General features: G+C 45.8%; 1 protein-coding gene across 1 annotated transcript; it reads right to left on the bottom strand.

Annotated features, from left to right (window-relative positions):
* Positions 1-4,821: 4,821 nt before the first annotated feature.
* Positions 4,822-19,808, bottom strand: SF3A1 (splicing factor 3a subunit 1). The gene is made up of 17 exons (XM_063315857.1): positions 19,653-19,808; positions 16,667-16,779; positions 15,756-15,960; positions 15,225-15,482; positions 14,496-14,570; positions 13,783-13,933; positions 13,139-13,332; positions 12,842-12,959; positions 12,554-12,739; positions 11,723-11,844; positions 11,342-11,584; positions 10,804-11,014; positions 9,763-9,792; positions 7,489-7,643; positions 7,104-7,205; positions 5,936-6,007; positions 4,822-5,344 (listed from the first exon to the last, which is right to left on the bottom strand). Exons 1-17 carry the CDS (start codon positions 19,713-19,715, stop codon positions 5,243-5,245), a joined length of 2,400 nt encoding a protein of 799 aa, XP_063171927.1. The 5' UTR covers positions 19,716-19,808; the 3' UTR covers positions 4,822-5,242.
* Positions 19,809-19,934: the final 126 nt, after the last annotated feature.

Genomic DNA, 19,934 nt, shown 5'->3' with positions numbered 1-19,934 from the left:
CAGTACTTTTCCAGTCCTGCTTCTTCAAAGTCCAACGTTCGCTTCCACAGTGTCAGAAGGAATACCATGGCTTACACGATTGTGATCTGTGTAGGTATAGACCCACCATGGCATCTCGAGGCCTTCAGGGCTCCTCTGCTGAGTGCTAGTCAGCGGTGTATTTCTTGACTGCTGCTTCCTTATTGTTGATGGTTGAGACTAAAAGGCAGAAGCCCTCCACCACTTTAATATCTTAATTGTCAGTTATAAAGCTGGTGGTTCTACCTGCTGTCTTTAGATTGGTTGTCTTTATATTTAATTTTAGTCCCATTTTTTCACTGTGCTCTTTTAGCTTGCAGATCCTTTGCATTTTTGGCTAGCAGGATAGTGTCATCAGCATAGCCTAGATTATTGACATTTCTTCCTCCAGTTTTAAAACCACGCTCGTCCTCTTCCAATCCAGCTTCCCTTAATATATATTCAGCATGCAGGTTGAATAAGGGGAGAGTATGCAGCCTTGCTGCACTCCTTTGCCAACCTGGAGCCAGTCTGTTCTGCCATGTTTTGTCCATACTGTGGCTTCCTGACCTCTGTATGTTTCTCAGAGGACAATGAGATGTTCTGGGATTCCCCCTTTTTTCTGAGCACATTTCACAGCTTGATGTGATAGACACAATCAAAGGGCTTTCTATAGTCAGTGAAGGACATACTGACTTCTGTTGGGTACAGGTAGTCCTCGCTTAATGACCACAACAGAGACCGGAATTTCATTGCTAAGCAAAGTGGTCATTAAGCAAATACGGCCCAATTTTATGACCTTTTTTGCAGCAGTCATTAAGTGAATTACCACAGTTGTTAAGTGAACCACGTGATCATTAAGCGAATCACATGGTTCCCCACTGATTTTGCTTGCCAAAAGCTGGCTGGGATGGTTGAAAATGGTGATCATGTGACCATGGGATGCTGTGACGGTCATAAATGCAAACCAGTTGCCAAGTGACCAAATCATGATCACTTGACCGCAGGGATGCTGCAACGGTTGTAAGTGTGAGTACCGGTTGTAAGTCAGTTTTTTCAGCACTGTCGTAAGTCTGAACTGTCACTAAACGAATGGTCATTAAGTGAGGACTACCTGTATTCTTTGGCTTTCTCAATTATCATAGCCAGTTATAAACAATGGTTCTGATTTTTTCATGAATTGCATACTGTAAACGCAAGATGGTATGGAAATGAAAAATCCACAAGAAAAGTGTCAATCTATTCAGCCTAAAACCCATTAAAAAGACATTCTCCCTGATGTGATGGACTATACCCATCTCAGAGCTGCCCCGAATTTGCATTTCAAAAAGTTTGTTATAAATGTGGAAATAAAAACCACAAAGACACGTAAAGTTTCTGTCAGTAGGAGCAGTACCAGTAGAGTTGTCAAATATACAATAAAAATGTAAATTGTTTAGTTATGGGTGAACCATGTGTAAAATCTGTCCTTTGTCCTTCTGAAAAAGGGAAGGGATGGTATGTTTTTGTACTGATGGAACAATAATATAATTTAAACTGGATACAGGCGCAGAACAGAATGTATTTACCTCCAGAAACATTTCAGCAATTATCAAGGGTAAAGTTACAACAAAGCTCAAACAACTTTAATAGCATTTGTGGGAACCTAAACAATACCATTGGGAGAAGTTAATTTGACATGAGTTACATCAAACAGGAAGTACAGAACAGCACGTAAAGAATCAGACTGTTTACTTAACAAATAGTATGGAAGTATTGACTCAGGGTTCATTATTGAATTTGCATCTGAATGTTTCTGAAGAGCTGATTAAATGAATCTATTTACGGATCTTGTACTAACACAGGCAGAGAAACCCGCCATTGTAAATTTGAAGAGATATTGTTCTCAGCGGAGAATAGAGGGATGACTTTTAATGTAGGACACACAGCATGGGTCCAAAGCTTCACCATTGCTCAAAAGCAAAACAGCAATTTATGCATTTGTTTGAAGTCTCGCCATCTTGGCAGGCCAGTCTGCAGCCGTATTATTCCCACCACAAGTGAAGTTGTTGGCTGGTTGGCAGGTAGGAAGATTTACCACCTTAGATGAGAGATGAGCATTAGCAGGTAAAATTGGATGAGCCGTCCTTGTCTCTTGGCATTTTTAATACAGGGCAATCCAATTTTCCTGGGCTCCCCTCTGGGCTTCAGTCAGTTAATGAAGCCTTTCAACTTCATTACAAGTACTTGTTCCCCACATGAATTTTGATGAAGCGAAGGTTAAAAAGTATCGTTCCAGGGTCAGCCCAGCTCCTGTGTCCCGGTATAATTAGGAGAGCAAGTTATGAAAGACAACAATGCCAGGAGGAAGAGGCCTGGTATTATATTTGCTCCATTACTGTAAATCCATTCAGGAATTGAGGCAGAATGTAAAATGTGAGGATGCATACGAAGAAAAGCTGGATGACTGCGGTTGATTGTCATAAAGAGCTGCAGGCAGCCCTAGTTATAACAGCCGAAGGGTGGAAGTATTAGTGAAATCATTAAAGCTACAGGTAGTCCTCGCTTAACAACCACAACTGGGAGAATTCTGGTCGCTAAGTGATGCGGCCATTAAGCGAATCCAACCCAATTTTATGACCATTTTTCCAGTGGCCATTAAGCAAATCAGTGGTTGTTAAGAGAATCACATGGTCATTAAGTGAACCATGTGGTCATTATGTGAATCACATGGATTCCCCATTGATTTTGCTTGCCAGAAGCTTGCTGGGAAGGTTGAAAATGGTGATCGTGTGACTGCAGGACACTGTGATGGTTGTAAATGTGAATTGGTTGCTAAGCGCCTGAATTGTGATCATGTGACCGTGGAGACGCTGCAACAGTTTGAAGTGCAAGGACTGGTTGCAAGTCGGGTTTGTGCTGTCATAATTCCAAACCGTCACTAAACAAATGGTCATTAAGTGAGAACTACCTGTGTGTGTGCGTGTGTGTATAGTGTATGATGACTACATGACAAGAGAAAGGCAAATATATACACACAGTACACATGATTATATACAAAAGTTCTGAAGGGATACAGTAGTAGCCTCATAACCGGATGTCCAGTTCAGCTATCCAGGCGATTGCCAGGCATTCTTAGGACTGAACTGGATAGACGTTAGGCGTATGGCTGTTTTCCAAGCTGGCCTACGAGATTTCAGTCTTGTGGCGGGGTAGAATGCAGTGTGCCAGAGATGATGCGCCTTGTCCGGTGGAGTTGAACATGGACCAATTGGGTGTGGGAGCTGTTAAGCCACACGCCAGCACAGGACCACCTGTGATTTTTAAAGTTGGGGCTCGACTAGTTTATAAACTAGGTTTAACAAGCACCTAGTTTGCCACATTAGGGTGTTTTGTAGCTTGATAGACAGTCTTCTTTGTACAGTACAAACTTTTTATTGCTCCCACACACAGTAATGTTCCTACTCCTTCCTTTAGATTCTTGCTTTTAATATGTAATTTTAGTTTTTGTATTTCCTAGCTTTTCCTAATTGTTCAGATTTTAATGTTTACTGATACATAAGATACATGTATTTAGATCCCTTAGTATTTCTTTTTAATGACTGTGCCCCACCTTAAGCTTGTCTATGACTGTAATAAGGATTTGATGTGATTGTTATCTCGGTCCACAGGGTAAGTGTGCTTTGAAGGGGGCGATGTCATGATTCTGCAGTGACGGAGGACCAGCGAGACAGATGAGGGTTATGGAACCAAAAATAAGTGGAACTACCAGGAGTAGCACTACGCACCATGGAAGCAGAGTGAGGCTCAGCTGGTTTTTGCCGAGCCTTAAGAGACTAACCACAGCCTGCTGTGGTTGAGGAAACACAGCCCAGTGTATATATTACATCATGACAAAGAGTTGTTAAACTGCCCTGGGGGTTGTAAGATCGCATGACAAATTAGATATGTACATATGAACTGTTAGATGGTTTTAATTTTAGTCTTTCATATATGCAGGGGGTGGGGAAGGAAATGCGACGTGCTATCCCCTTCAATTTGTTAAATGTGTTTCATTCTGTTTATAGATGTGACATTTGTGTGGATTCACCAGGCCAGCTTCTGAGTGTGTTGAACGCAATGACTTTTTTATTGCATGCAGCTCACACAGCTTGGCTGAGCGGAATAAACATTGTTTATGTAAGCGTGGCGTCTGGCTGAAGATTATCCCAAGATGGCCAAGGCCATACTGTAATGAATACTACAGAGAGAACGTCATTTTACATCGACTCAGATTAAGAATACCTACAAGAGCTAGCCTGAACGAAGGCACATCCTCGCAGTCAAGACCAATAATTTTAGAAATGACTGTTTGACCTGGCGTCAAACTTATCATCCAAAACTTCACATTCAAAACTGGAACAACAGCTAGGAAAACCCTGAACTGTTCACACTGCAAGGTTCTGATCACATTCTGTGCTTTTGCACATACAAAACTTTATCCTTCCAAGTTGCTGAGCAAACAGCAGAGTTCTCAAGATAAACACCTTCTTTATTGTCTTCTTAATCTACCATACTTCAAATCTGCTGGTTTGAAATGTGCCATGGAGTGAATGATGATGTGTCAGCTGCTAATTTTGATTTGAAACTCTTATTCTGAATGAAAACGTAATATACTGCATGTTGTCATTTTCACTTCGTTCAATTTATTGTCAAAAATAGGAAGACCAACAGGATGCGGGGCTTTTCTTCTGGAAAATATTCTGAACATGGAAGCACAAATCATGTTTGTACCCTGTTCAGTCTCTCAAACACTCAGGAGCCAAAAAATAGCCATGTACTACGAATCAAGGAGATTTCAGAAGGTTCAGGTGTGAAATCAAGAATGGTTTTATTACCCTAACAAAACTTACTGGTAATGAGAAAATTAAACAGATTGCTCCACCCAACAGGTAAAAGAATCTGAACGGCGGCAGATCATCCAACCCCTCAGATGCAAGATTAAATTTAATCCAGACCCACCAAGGCAAAATGCTGCTACAGGAAATTAAACAGAGGACCACTGGAACAAGCTCATTACAAATACAGCACAAGCTGCTGAGAAGAGCACACAATTAGCACAAACTTTCACAATGACTGCATGGGCAAGGTCAACTTCCTCAGCCCCTGGATTACCAGAGAGATGCACAGGGCCAAGGAAAGAGCCTCAGCTAGAACGTCACACAGTTGCAACTCAGGCGGGGACTTCAAGCGGCTGGCCGTGCGTCGTCCATCGTGAGAGGACCGCTCACTTCTTCCTGCCTCCTCTCTCTTTGAGGGCTAAGTGGATCACTGACCCACTGGTCATGTTGTAGTAAGCCAGGGAGTTGGAATCCTTGATGAAGATGCCCTGAAAGACACAAGGCCAGCTCAATAGCACCGAACAGCAAGGCTCACAAAATAAAAAGCAGATGGAACGGTTAATTGTCTGAGGGATGAAGGAAACAGTTATAAGAACACCTGCAAGATCCTGGGGAGAAAGACTTGCTGCTTCTCTGGTTCACAGTAAGACAGTCAAGGAAAAGAGAAAAAGGCCTTCCCTGTAGCACACTTGGAGCTCAGAGGCTGGAATTCCTGCGGCCCCATCCCTTTCTTCTCAATAATCTTGCTAAAGAGACCCTGAGAATCAGGCTTGGAAAAAAAAATCCATGCCAAACAGCCTGACAATAGGGATAGCTATATGCACCTGCACACTCGACACACACAGACTTGTTCTGCTCCAAACAAAATCTGGCCCGCTTTCACCGCCAACAGTGGAAAGTAATTCAAGCTGAGCAGCAGTGGAAAGGGCAAGAGGAAAAGTTAATTTAAGACAGTGGTTCGGTCCCAGGAAGGTTGTTGCAACAAGCACACGCTGGAGTAAAGGACATTTCTCGCGAATGGCAACACCTGAGTAAGTGGAAAGGTCCCATTTTAAAGGCCAGTTTGACAAGTGAATCACCTCATACTGTAGCTTCTGTTTTCCAGCAGGCATTCCAGTGGCCTCGTGAATCTTAACCTTTATAACAGAAACCTGCAGGCCAAAGAAAAAACACCCCTTTAGCAGAACGTTATACAACATCAGGAAACAGGCACAAAAGATTCCCAGCATTTTACCACAAGGGGCAGTTAAGAAACACACAAAGGAACAGCAATGAACTGAACTGCATTTTAGGTACTACTGTGGGAATCTATGCCAACAGAACAAGGAAGACCAAGTGCCCAGTGCTGAGAAAACTCCCCCGGAGTCTGCATGTGAGCAGCAACATGACAAAACTTCCCCCGTGGAAAGAGCATTTTGTGGGAGCTATGCAAACCCTTCCTTCTGTTTAGAACTGCAGCATCAAAGAATGCCTCGAGGATGCAATGTGTTAGTACCACAGCATGGGGCAGGGACAGCATGGCAAAAGATCTGCTCGCTGCTTTAACCGTTTAGAAAACCTGTGAGATAAATTGGTTAAAGCTGGAGGGGCGCTTGATAGGCTCTGGCTCTTTCTCTGCAGCCCCCGAGCCTCTCTGACTGCTCCACCAAAATCTAGCCAAGTGATTGTCCAGTCACTGTTTCTAAGAGAAAAGGTGAGTGAAATGCGTGTGACACCTTCCATAAGCTCAAACCCAACTCTTTTACTTTCCAGAACCCAACCCCCCAGAAAATGGGGTAAAGAGGCAGCCCAAAAGCATCCACAGAGTGTAGAGAAGTCACTGCAGTATGCCTAACTCCACAGCTCCTTGTTGTTGTTGTTGTTTTAAAGAGCTTTACCCCTTATTGGATAGACTTTCCTGGTTGAGCACAGAAAGTTGTGTGTGATATCCTGCAATCCCTTCCTCCTTGATGTGAAACCTCATGAGTGTTTCCCAACCATGGCAACTTCCAGGTGTGGGAACTTCAATTCCCAGAATTCTCACTGATGCCCACGCTGGCTGAGGAATCCTGGAAGTTGAAATCCACACACTTGGAAACGGCCATGGCTGGGAAACGCTGTCACAGAGAGTGACGGGTTTCTTAATAAACCCAACTGTGTGTGACCCCAGCTGGCTAGCTTGATCCGAGCCCTGGAGAGGCCCCAAACCAGCACTTACTGCTTGGGGGAACGTGTGTGTGTGTGTGTGTGTCCTGGCCATATACATACCTGGTCGGAGAGCGGGAGGGTGAACACCAGCACCTGGCCATTCAGCTTCCATTCCGTCTTGTCCTGCATGTTGGGGACCTGGACTTTGACGGTGACGGGGCCCTAGGGGAATGGAGATAGGAGGTGGTGGATCACAGAGGAGGAGGACAAGAAAAGTTGACGCTGAGCTGAAATGCAGTCACCGCCCTTTGGGGCTTCACTCTTCTAGAGAGGGCTGCTTCCCACTGCCTTCCTCTGTAAGCATTCCAGCTTCCCACCCGCAACTACAGAGCTTGTAAAGGGTGTGAGACTAGCTAAACCAGCCCCAAGGAAATGAGATATCCTAGATTTCCCAAAGCCCGAGAGAGACAGAGGGTGTTACTGCTTTAAGGGCGTAGCTCTGCACCTTGTTTCTGCGTAGGAACTCTTCCTCTGGCATCAGGCTGTCTTCAGACTTCAGCTTCTTGGAGGCTGGCTCGTCGTCCATGGGAGGCGGGGGGTGAACTGGAGGCACGGGGGCCGGGGCAGAGATAGGCGCTACAGGCGGAGCTGGAACAAACGCTGGAGTAGCGGAAACATTGGTTTTGTAAGAAAACCGCTAGCGACATTGGGAAGGGAGGGGGAGCAGGGCTGTCCAACCTCCTCGAGCAGAGGGTGCCAAATACAGAAAATGTCTGATGTAACCCAAAGGGTCCCTGATCGCCACGTCTGCTTCAGAATTAAGAGACAGGGTTTTCCTTGGCCTGCATTAATGGTATCTTGCAAAAGATGTCAGGCACATTTCTTTCAAGAGGCTACTGAATTTTGCCACCCACCCCACTCCAAACGCCAGCTGCTGCTGTGGCAGGCAACACGGGCAGGACCCCAAGGCCCAGGAATGAATGCGGCTCTTCAAACATGAGATCCATTTGACACCCCTGCCTTTAAGGAGAAGACGACACAAGTAAAGGAGGAGAAAATGGGAATCGGTAGTAACTCCAAAGCAAAAAGCTGTGTTAAAATTAGGTCAGCAGGGGCATGGTACCCCTCTCTTACCCAAATACCGCGCAAGCCGGGTATCCCATCTGCCAGGAGCCTAAACTTCAATGCCTCTAAAAACTTGGCCTTGCAGGAGAAACATGAAGGTCAAATAAGAACGAATGCCTTCAAGCATCCATGAGGTATCTGCCGCAAAAGGGTGATGCCCTTCAAGACTTCCTCTGGTGTGTCCAGTGCGAGGATGTGCTGATCAACTCCTTACAACACACTTCCATGCTGTCCAGATATCCTGTTGTTGACTCCAGGCGTAGAGGGGACCAAGACCATTTTAAAGCCACCGAGTCCAACTCCTCGCTCAGGGCAGGAACTCAAATTAAAGCCGCCCCAAATCATATGGCTGTCCGGGTTCTACCGGAACACATCCGCCCTTGAGGTTCCACTGTCAAACTGCTTTTACTGTTAGGAATTTTTTTCCTAACGTTCGATCAAACTGCTTTTTTATAACCTATTTTGGGTCCTGTCTTCTGGGACGACTGAGAGCAAACTGGGGTCTTAAAGTGTGCTATCATATCTCCATCACTATCAGTGTTTAGTAAAATGAAGCATTGTTTAAGACAGTGTTTCTCAACCTCAGCACCTTTAAGATGTGTGGACTACAACTCCCAGAATTCCCCAGCCAGCATGCTGGCTGGGGAATTCTGGGACTTGAAGTCCACACATCTTAAAGGTGCTGAGGTTAAGAAACACTGCTTTAAGATATATATTAAAGGCCATTTCATGACAGCAAGCCTGTCTCCGGCCCTGCATGGGGCTGCCTCCAAGCCTAGGCTCACTGTTGCATGTAGCTTTATAATACCCCTTCTTGCCTTATCCACACATTACATTCATCGGGATAAGCCTTAAACATGCAAGACTTTTTCCTTGGTCTATTCCTTGGTTTCAATAAAGCATACTATCTTCAACCCCATCCCATCTTTAAGCTTGCAAATACTCAACTCTGCCATCAGTTCATTGGCCTGGAATTACTGGGGTTTTTCCCTGTTTAAAAAGAAAGGATTTCAAAAATTTTCAACAAGCACCATCCATGCAACAGTCAAGGATCTGGACACATCTTGGCTGAAGTTGGTACCTTGGTAACGCCCCAAAGTGGAAAAACCCTGACCTTGCTGTGCGGGAGTCGGCAGGGGTCCAGATGGCACCCCCAATGGTGCGATCATAGCTCCATCTGTTTTTGTGTGTATTTCATTTTATGTGCACTGCACATAAAAAACAGGTGGGGCTTCGGGCACATCATTGTGGCCACTGTCTTGACTTTTTTTACCCAACGCTACAGACACTCCTGCTTGCTAGCTTGATACAGCCATCTTTACCGCTGCACAACCACCACAGCAGTGCACTGCAGCTCAAACCAGGTCTTTCTGCAAGGGCCCCGTGATGGATCCCTCTGCACTCCTGCCTCTGGCCCCCTTGCAACATGGAGCTCCGGCACCCAAGTTAGCATGCAACCACAAAACCTTAGAAGAGCAGCAACAATCAGGCCAAGAAATCTACAAGATCAGAACTACTGACAGACAGACACACATCACAGCGAGGACTCCCAGGGTCCCACTCGGGACAGACAGAAGAAGTGAATGCATGCAGATCAGAGCTGGACTTGAAGGTTAGCGATTAGCTGAGATCACAGTGACACTTAAGAAGTTACCTGGACTGCTGACTGGTCCCTGTCTGTAGCCTATATTGTAACAATTAAATATCATTAGTCAACGGCTTAGCTGAACTGCAGTCTACGATAATCAGAGAGAGCTGGTTTAGTTTTTCATGTTTCACACTGAAATGTAAATCCCAGCCCATTAATTTACCCTGAACAAGGATGCTGCAGAACACAGTAGAAGCATTTATTTAACTGAATTCTAATTATTAAGGCTGATATTGTGCTTTTTTCCATACCAGTGGAAAACTTCCAGTGCCAAAAAGGAATAAAGGAGGACATTAGGACAATGGACTGGATGAGAACGACAAGGTGTGCTAATTTTTGCAAAACAGAATGAGACCAAGGTCAGTAATTCTGTCTTTGTCAATTGTCACTTTCTAGACTTTGAACTATTTGGATAAAGGAACAATGTATAAAATTACTGTTACCTAAAGCCCTCTGCAGATATTTAAAAACAACCAAAAACAGAAGCTGCCCATTAAGCAATTCAGGGATAGAATAAACAGTCCCTAGAGCATCTCCTCTAAAGGAAGGTGTTACTGAAGGCGACAGAACAATGTCTGAATGTAAATACTGAAGTAATTCAGTTTTTTTACAATTACTGTTCACTAAGTAAGTCACAGCTGGCTGGTTTTGTGCATCTTTACAGGTTAAAACTACAACGCTGATATTAAGGCAGAATGTGGTTTGGGTCTGGCTTAGGCTTAGTATTTTGTGTGAAACCAGCCAGTAGGCAAATGTGGGCTTCCTCAGAATTAAGAGCACTTATCTTCAGCACTTAACATCACTGCAGCAATAACCCTACATGGAATTTCCTAATGAAACTGTCAAGCCTTTTTGAATGCAGTCTTGCTTGCTTAAAAAATGGCACCTTGTGATTTTTAATGCTGCTGTTAAGGGAAGCACAGGAGCTCTCAATATTGGGAGACGTGTACCCTCGGGAAGTCCTAAGATGCCTAGGATTCTAAGGAATCCTTGGAATCCGTGTTTCCTAAAATTACAATTACAAGGAGGAGTCCACCTAGCACTGACCTGTTGGAACAATCATGGGAGGAGGGCGTGGGGCCATAATAGGCGGAGCTGAAGGTGGCATCGGGACAACATTAATCCGGGGGGCATGAATGATTGGTGGCATCGGAGCTGCGATGACAGATCCCGGTGGCAAACGGACCACTGAGGTCATCGGGGGACGAGGCATGACAGGAACAGCGCTGACGACGGTTGTGCGCACTGGAGGTGGCATCTAGAAGGCAAACCACAGTCAAGGTGGAGCAGCAGGGAAGGTGCCAGACTAGAAACCAGGGGATTTCTGATTTTGCTTTGGAGTGGAAGCCAGCTGGATGACCTTGGCCCAGGCCCAATCTCTCTGCCCAGCCCATAGCACAGGGCTTGCAGGGAGAATAGGGAGGCGGGGCACCGAGTACACTCCCTTGAATCGTACAAATAAAGGCAGGATATAAACCTCCTTGAAAAAAATATTCTGACCATAAGAGGCGAGCTGGTATCTGCCCCAGGGGAGGCGCGTAAGGGCCTTGTTAAGGGGAGAAGATCCACAGAGAATTGGGCTTACCGTGGGAGGGCGAGGCACTGATGCAATGGGCGGGGCGCTGGTTGGGATGTTGGGGGCCGAGGAGGGGGGCGGAGGCTGCAGGATCTCATTGGGCTTGCTTGGACCGATTTTCTCCTTGCTGTCATCCTCTGGCACCAGCCCCTTGGCTTTGTGGATTGCCTCAATCTGCTCCTGCAGGGTGATGTTGGCCTGGGCTGCCTGCTGTGTCCGGGCCATGCTGCCCGAGTGGCCATCCCAAGTCACCTGGAACACCACCGCAGAACAAGGGTCAGGCTTGGTCACTCTGATTTCAAGCTAACAGCCGGCCGCTCACGGAAGAGAAGACTCACCCCTCTGCAGGGGCTCAGGTGCCAAATCTTGGCCCCCCTCCGAGGAACGTACCTTTTCTTCAGGCTTCTGGATCTCCTCTTCGCCAATTTTCTTGCCAATAGCAGTTTCTTCTACACCAAAAATATCCGTACGGCGCTCAGCCAGCTGCTTCAGGCTGCTTTCAATATCCAGGCCTAAATGGGCACAGAGCAAAAAGGGCTCGCATTTTTCAAGATGGAACACATTTCAAAGATCCTCAGGCATTCTCCAACTCCCAGAAAAAAAATTATTTATGATGAGATTCATAAGGCCATGCAACTCAAACAGCATTGTTTATAACGTAAATAAAAGATACAGTTAGAGAAACAACACACTGGCACACAACATCAACACAAAAACGAAAAAGATCAACCATCTCTAACAAGGGGGGTCCATTCACTCTACCCCAAGGCCTGGAAGAACAGCTAGGTCTTTCAGGCCTTCCTGAATGCCATCAGGGTAGGAACTGTCTGGATCTCAGGAGGGCCTCATTCCAGAGGGCGGGTGCCACAACAGAGAAGACACAATTCCTCTGACTGAGGGGACCTGGAGCATGCCTACTGTCAGCTCATACTGGCCAGGCAGAAGCCACAAGAGGTCCCTCAAATATCCACACACACACGCCTCCCCTCTCCCTCCAAATGCTGTTGAATTTAGCACTCCCGCTATCACAGGATGGCTTGTCATTTTTAAAATTAATCCAGCTATTAAGTTCGCTTGAAATAAATCCACAAAAGCTTTGAGCTGTTGAGGAGCGCTTGACAGGGTGTCATCCTTATTCCACATGAATCAAATCCAAACTATTTAAGCAAGCGCAAGAAGGAAGACGGCAACAACCAGCGAGAGGAGCCTGGCTGGACTCACCTGGGGCGTACACTTCGTCGTCCGCCTGCTTCTCTCGGAGGGAGCGGTCTCTTTGTTCCAACCAGCGGGGATCCAGAAGGCCAATCCGCATATGTTCCTGCATTTTGCTGGCAGGGATTTTCTCCCCAGTAATGGGGGAGACAAGGTACTCGTCTGGGGCTGGGGTTGGAGGCAGCGGCTTGGAAGCTGGAGAGGGCAGAAAAGGCAGGTGGTTAGAAACGTCCCCTCCAGCTGTGGAGGTGTGAAGGGCAAACCAAACACCCGCAGGGGCTCTTGACTTAATCTTACCCTTTGGGTCATAATCTTTCCTGACAATGACTTGATCTGGAGTAGGGGGAAGCGGTGGGGGCATCGGAGTTTCTGGAGGTGGCGGCACCTTCTGGCTCTCATCTTCTTCATCGGAACCCTTCAAAGATTAAAAAAAAAAAGGGGGGGGAGGGTGAAGCTGTGGCGGCTGCTCGATTTCCAGTCGCTTTCGTCAACTTACAAGCCCTGACGTCAGTGCTGCAGGGGATCGCGCCCCAGGGTGAGATTTGGAGGAACCCTTCGAGCTGCGCCCCAGTGGAATCTGCTTCCGTTACTCACTTCGTCCATGTCCTGCACTTGGGTGTCCTGGTCCAGCTGGGAGGGTGCCTCTTCAGCCTTCTCTTGCTTCTCGTCGTCATCATCCGACTCCACCTCCATCTCCACCTCCTCGCTCTCCCCGAACTTCTCATAGCGCTCCTGGATCAGGATCCGAGCCCCCAGTTCCTCAGGAGTAGTTGGAGGAGGAAAGTTCCCTTCAGTGGAAAGAAGGGGGGGAAATTCAAGTCCCACCCAAGCCCTTTAACTACCTATCCCACACTGCGTTGGCCACAGGGCTGGTCTGAGCTGAGGCTGACCACACCAGCGTGCGGGGGGTCACAGGAGGACGTCCCGCCCTCCTTTTTAACGATCCGAGAAGCAGAGTTTAAAAGTAAATCTTCTTTGCAAGCTGATCAACTTCAGTGTGGAGGCACCGACTGCTCTGAGTCAACCAGAATCTTGGTAACCTGATTTCTTCTGCAGCGCCCCTCCCTGTTCAGAGACTAGCCGTGGCTGAAGGCAGAAAGCGTGTGGGAGGACCACATCCAAAAGTCCAATTTCCATTTTATCTTTCCTGGTACCAGTAGTAGTTCCCGACTCCCCCTGCACGCACGGAGCCTCTGAAAAGATGACGCTACGCTTTTAAAATGAGTGAGTGAACGAACCTTGCTCAGAGGGCTGGAAATCCACCGTTTCCACCACCACAAAATCATGCCAGTCGATCTGGGCATAAGCTACCCGCTCCCGCTCTTTTTCCTCCTCTTCCTTCTTCCGCTCACGCTCCTGAAACTTGGCCCACTCGACTCTGTAGCACGCCTGCAGACGACACCGAGCAATGAAGACAGAATCCTTAGGAGAGGAGGCCGTGGAAAAACATCCCTTCTTTTTTTCAGGACTCGGGAAAGTTCCCCTTTTCATTAAACTCAGGAAGCCTTTGCAAGAAATCTAACTATACTTCTAAGTCAGCATCAGGCAGCTGGAGCACCTTTGCAGCCCCAAAGCCTCTTTGGACCAAAAAAAAATATGCTTCAATTTTCTGCCATTTTGAGGCAAGGCAAGAAATAATGGAAACTGCAGTGCAAATTTTAAATATAATTTAAAAAGAAAGAAAATCCAAGCTTCTCCTGCTCCCAAAAAATTACCAGAAAACAAAACAGAAAACCTTGACCCCACTCACAACCACGACATACCCATTTTGCACCAAAATACTGATTTACTATATCCTTCCCACAAAACCAATGTAAGGTGTCACACCCAAACTGGTAAAACATTGACCAGCCTGATTTAAACTGAACTACAGTTCCCACCTGGGATACAAACTTTTAAAGGATCTATGTTAGAAAGACAGCAAAAATTACACAATCAAATTCTTGATTACCTGGTCCAAGACTTCTTTCGGATTTTCAGCTTCTCTCTTCAATTTTATAATGAGGCCCTTTGGTGGGATCAAGATCTGAAAAACACAACCTTTTAATATTATTGATGAAATCAATTCTATTTATATCTTTTTTTCTACAGAAACCATTCCCCTGTAAGAATCCCGCTCTTTTGCAGTCGAAAGCCACCATTAAATTAAAAATGCTTGTAATGTCTATTAAATTATGTAAATGGATTTTCCTTTGATCACTTCCAGATTACAGATATAAAATCAAAAGAAAACACACAGACAAGACAAAACAAGACACAAAGCAGATGCTGACTCAAGAACGTTTATGCAAGCACCAGCACAAACACCTTTTGAAAGGCATACGGACTCACAATTTTTAGCAGGGCCTGATAATCCCAGAAAGCTGAATACTGTGAAGGAAGATCTCATTCTAGGTAGAGCACTCAACCACAGCATGAAGACATAAACTATTTGTTATAAATAGCAATTAATAAAGGTGCCATTTTACAAATCTACCTTCCTCAGGTTTTGTTAAAAATGCACAACAGAAAAGCATCTGAATGTCCAGGAATTCTTAGTACCATTCCTTTCTGGCCCAGAAGCAGAAAGGGGGCTCTCTGAAATGTACTGCTTTGAACTGCACATGAGTGAATTCTGTCCCCCAACAGAAAGTTCCCCGTTCTCTCGAGCAAATGCCTCCTTGCATCTGAGACAGATTACCTTTGTGTACTGCTCCACCAGCTTGGTGAAGTAATTGAAGAGGCTGTGCTGGGGACGCAGGAAGTCAAACTGATAGTTCCTCTGTTCTTTCTGCATCAGCTGGGTGAGGAACTGTCTGCCATTTCGAGCCACGAACTGGGCAGTCAGTTTTACCACATCCAGGTCAAAAGCAGAGATTGAGGGAGGGTCTGCAATGAACTCAAATTCTGGCGGGGGCTCCTTTGGAACCACTGTTTCCTGAATCACCTGGGCCTGGACCTGCAGAGGAAAAGAGGCACAGAGGTCTACATTCATTGCCTGGTTCAGTTCACTCCACAAATGCCAAGGTATTTCCCAAGGATCAGGAAAAGAAACTGCTGGAAAAATACATTCATCCATTTCTGGCTTGGAAACACTTATTCTTAGCGATACCTTCCCAGGAAATGAGAAAGAGTCCAGGGAAGCTGTAAGCTCTCATATTTGCTATCTGTAGGACCACAAAAGGAGGAATAAACTCCACAAAAAGATGACGGCGAGAGAGGAACCCTTTACCTTCTGGGGAAGTTGCTGCTGGGCGCTCTGCTGGGCCTGCATGACCTTCGGAATCGCCGCAGAGGGCTCCTGCGCCTTTCCTTCCTTGAACTCATTGACTTTGTGGCGGTAGTAGGCATGGTAAGGATCATTGGGGTTCAAGAAATTAAATTTGGGGTTGTTTATTTCATTCTGGCGGATCCGGGCTTCAAACTCAGGGCCGTTTCTGGAAAATTGTAGAGGAGAAGTCAAAACCAAACCCAACGGTTGTTTAGAAACCACTGAAGACAGACATCCCATCATCTCTCAAAGGCAAGGCGTGCCACGCGCGTCAAACTCAAAACATTTCAAGGCCAAAATAGCTGCTGAAGTATTCTGGGCCCGAAAAGGCCCATGTTCACAGCTTGTTCTGAGACCAAGGTGGGAGACTGTTTCCAGATACTTCCAGAAGAGTCAGAACAGCCTCAGAGTATTTTCTGTGGCTGGGTCAGCAGCTCTTACCTCAAAGCAGGGCAGTCTGAGCCTAAAACCTTTCAGTTCTGAAACATTTGAAACACCACTATCAGAAAGCAGCTTCTACCACTTGGATTCTTAGTGCATCAGATCTGGATGGCCTCCTCCCGGCTGGTGTTTCGAAGGGCCCTGAAGACCTGGCTCTTTGCCCAGGCCTTTGGCAAGGGGGAGTGACACCTCTTGGATTGAGTAGGCTTGTTTGGCTCCTGTCTGGTTCTTGTCATCCTTGCCATCTTTTACTCTTTTACTTTGCTTTCTTATTGTATTTTTCCTTTGTTTTTACTTGCTGGGAGTTGGGCAGCCTACAAATCTAACTAACAATAATAAGCCCAGCTCAACCTAACAGAGGCTGCCCAAACTCTCTTTGCTGTTTGCTGCAAACAGAATTTATTTCAGAAATGTCGTCTAGGCTTTCTCACCTGGCCACAAAGCTGGCTGTCTTGTCCACAATATTTCTAACCTCTGGTGGCGGGTATATAATTCCCACGATTGGTTTGGCAGGTGTGGTCTCTTCCTTTGGTTCATCTTCTGGCTGCATTGAGACACGAGAAAGCACAATCAGGGCCTTTCAGAATTAGCCGAGGGGAACAAATGAGGCCTCCCCTCAGAGCTGAAGTGCTGTTATGGGAGAGGTGGCATAACAGAGCGGCTTACCGAATGAGCCATTAAAAAAAGCCCTTCCTTCTGTCACCAAATTCCCTAAGCTGTCAAAAACAAAATACCCTCTTAGTTTCTCTGCCTCCACCCCTACATTTAAAACACAATAAGTCTGGTATAGGAAGCAGAATCCAGATTCCAGCAGGTGAAATAAGATTTGAACTCTGGTATTTCAAACAGCCCCAGCCCCACAATTCAGCTCAAGATTTGTCCTGGCTTTATCTCCGCCAGGCAAGTGCAAAGTTGCAACCAACCTCTGACTCCAGCTTAGAGCCAGAGAGCAAAGAGCAAACCAGCAATTTACAGCTTTCCTTTCCCAGCTCACAGCACCCTCCGGACCTGTTCTCTAACCTTAGAGCTGAAGAAAAAAGCAGGGTGTTTTCCTCTAAGATGTACAGACTTTGAGGAGGTCTGTTACGACAACAAACATTTGGGTTGGCCAGCAAAGCCACAGATGTTCAGGATTACAGTATTTCCTCAGTATTTTTGTTCAAGAGGCTCAACAGCTCTGAGCAGCTTTGGCTGGTAGATCCCCACAGGCCTGCTATCACAAGGGTCGGGGCCTGCTCCTTTCTCTAGCCGGATCAACCAGCAATTCTTGAAACCCAGCACAACTGCAAGGATGTTTCCCCTGAACCCCTAACTCTAAGCTTAAAGCTAGAAGAGATGGGCAGTGACAAATTTGACAAATAAATATTATATTTAGTAGCTATGTGAAATTGTTTTACTGTTTTATACACTTTTATATGGGAATTCTATTATATATTTATTGTTTTTGATTACTTTGTTGTAAACTGCCCAGAGTCCCTCCGGTGGGAGGAGATGGGTGGTGACAAATTTGATAAACAAATAAATTTGATAAATAAACAGAAAGGAGAGGGTTGCTTGAGAGGTCATCTGCAAAGATCTTAGAACTCCTTAGCAGCTCCAGATCACATGTCGCTCAATATGCTGAAACAGGCTAATTAAAAATCTAGAAACTGCACTTGTCCAACATGCTACGCCTTGGCTAGGCTTCTTGCCCTTTAATGTGCTATGCAACCCTAGTCCCTTGGCTTAATTTTCAGCTAAATGGAAACCCAGAAGATTATTTTATGACTCAATTTAAGCATCTTACATGAATTTAACTATGCAGATGCAGTGACTTAAAAGTAGAATGTCCTTCTTTCTACAGATTTTGTACTGCATAATCCAACATAACTAATCATTTAGACAAGGGAGCAGCATCCAGAGGCCAAATACAGCATTTCCACTACATTCACAAACTTATCTGTGGGGTAAAGACAACCCTCTCAATTTCCCACCCCAAGGCAAAAGATGGTTTGAAAGATTAACTAAAAATGTAAGAATGTGGTAAAAAGGTTTTTTTTTTACTGCCCTCCCCCCCGAAATCACCAGGAGTTGAGTTCAAATGCAAGGAAACTTTTTAAATTAGCCTTTCTCAAGAGAAGGCACTTGAATTAAAACATAACTTCTAATAATATTCTATCCTACTTGGTGATATAGAGATGAAAAATAAGTGAACTGATAATCAAGATACCTGCTACCTTACCTGAATTAAAAGCTGGTGATAGTCATCCCAAAAGATCATGGCAAAAAGATTAGCCAAACATCTGCAACAATTAACTAAATTGGAGCTGGTTAAGCTCATAGGGTCATCAAAAGCTCATAGGGTCATCAAAAGTTTCAATTTAGTGGACTAAGCTGTCATTCTATTTTTTATGAAAATTAATCCTCAATTGATATTAAACAAGAATGCCCTTTTACTAGAAATAAATCTTCCTAATAAAAACAGCACAATCTGAATCGAGTTTTCCTGACTAGCCATTTAAACTTATTCAGTTTTACTGAAACCACATGTGGTTTGAACTAAATGCCTCTTTTGACTTGAGCTCAATTCCTGGCGACCAAATGGGCAGGTTTATTTATTTTATTTGTTTGTTTTAATTTTCTATCCTGCCTTTATTATTTTTATAAATTACTCAAGGCAGCGAACATGCCTAATACTCCTTCCTCCTCCTATTTTCCCTAGAACTCACAGCCTCCTGGTTAATATACCTTTTTCCAGTAACAAAGCTGAAGAGGCTAGACACTGCCCCCTTGGATGTTTTTTCGATTTCCCAGCCTATAAATCCTGAGATTTCCTGGAAATCTCCAATCCGCAGATTAACCACGTCTGACCCTGCTTATGGTTTTCTGAGATCAACTAAAGTCACTTGTGGACGAACTTAAGATTTTACTTCTGGGGACTTCATCAACAGGTCGATGTAGTTTTCCTGGCAATTGTCCTGGAGTATTTGCCACTGATTTCTTTCAGAATGGTGGGGGTTTTTTTCCCCTTTACTTCCCAGACTAACCTAAAGCACTGTAATTCCCTGTTGGTCTCCCATCCAGGAACTAACCACTATGGCAACGCTTCTCCAGAATCAGCCAAGACCCTCCATCCCCCCAAATTCCGAGCCAGCAGGCGAGTCCGAAGGGGACCGGACTGTCTGGCTATCCAAACTGGCTGGGGACCATGGGATTTGCAGCCCAACCTATCGGAGGATGAGAGCTGCAGGAAGAGCTGTTTCGGGGACCGGCGTCACCTTTCAACACTACAACTCCCAGCATACACGGCTCCTCTCGCTAAGCACCCTGGGAGAAAGCCTCGCCCCTCTGAGAGGCCCCAGGGGCGGGGGCGGAAAGAAATCTGAAAGAGAAGCGACAGGGGGGTCCTTATCCCCGCAGGAAAAAACTGCCAAGTACCTGTTTGGCCTCCGGAGGGGCTGGCTGGGCAGGCGCCATCGCCTGCACAGGTCCGGCCGGCATGGTGCCCCTTCTCTGCGGCGGGACGAAGGCTCCGCACAAAAACAACCACCCAACCTCAGCGACAAAATGGCGGCGACAGCGAGGATGCGCGCGCAGAGGGAGCCGCCCCGCTTTTGGAAGTGGGTGGAGCCTAGGAGGAACTGGCGCGTGCGCACACTTCTGCCTCGGGACACGTCGGGCACCCTGGAGGCGTGGGTAGAGCGGCCCTTTAGCCAAATG

This window comes from Candoia aspera, chromosome 15, assembly GCF_035149785.1.
Source record: "Candoia aspera isolate rCanAsp1 chromosome 15, rCanAsp1.hap2, whole genome shotgun sequence".
Lineage (NCBI taxonomy): Eukaryota > Metazoa > Chordata > Lepidosauria > Squamata > Boidae > Candoia > Candoia aspera.
This window is presented reverse-complemented; position numbering and strand designations above follow the sequence as displayed.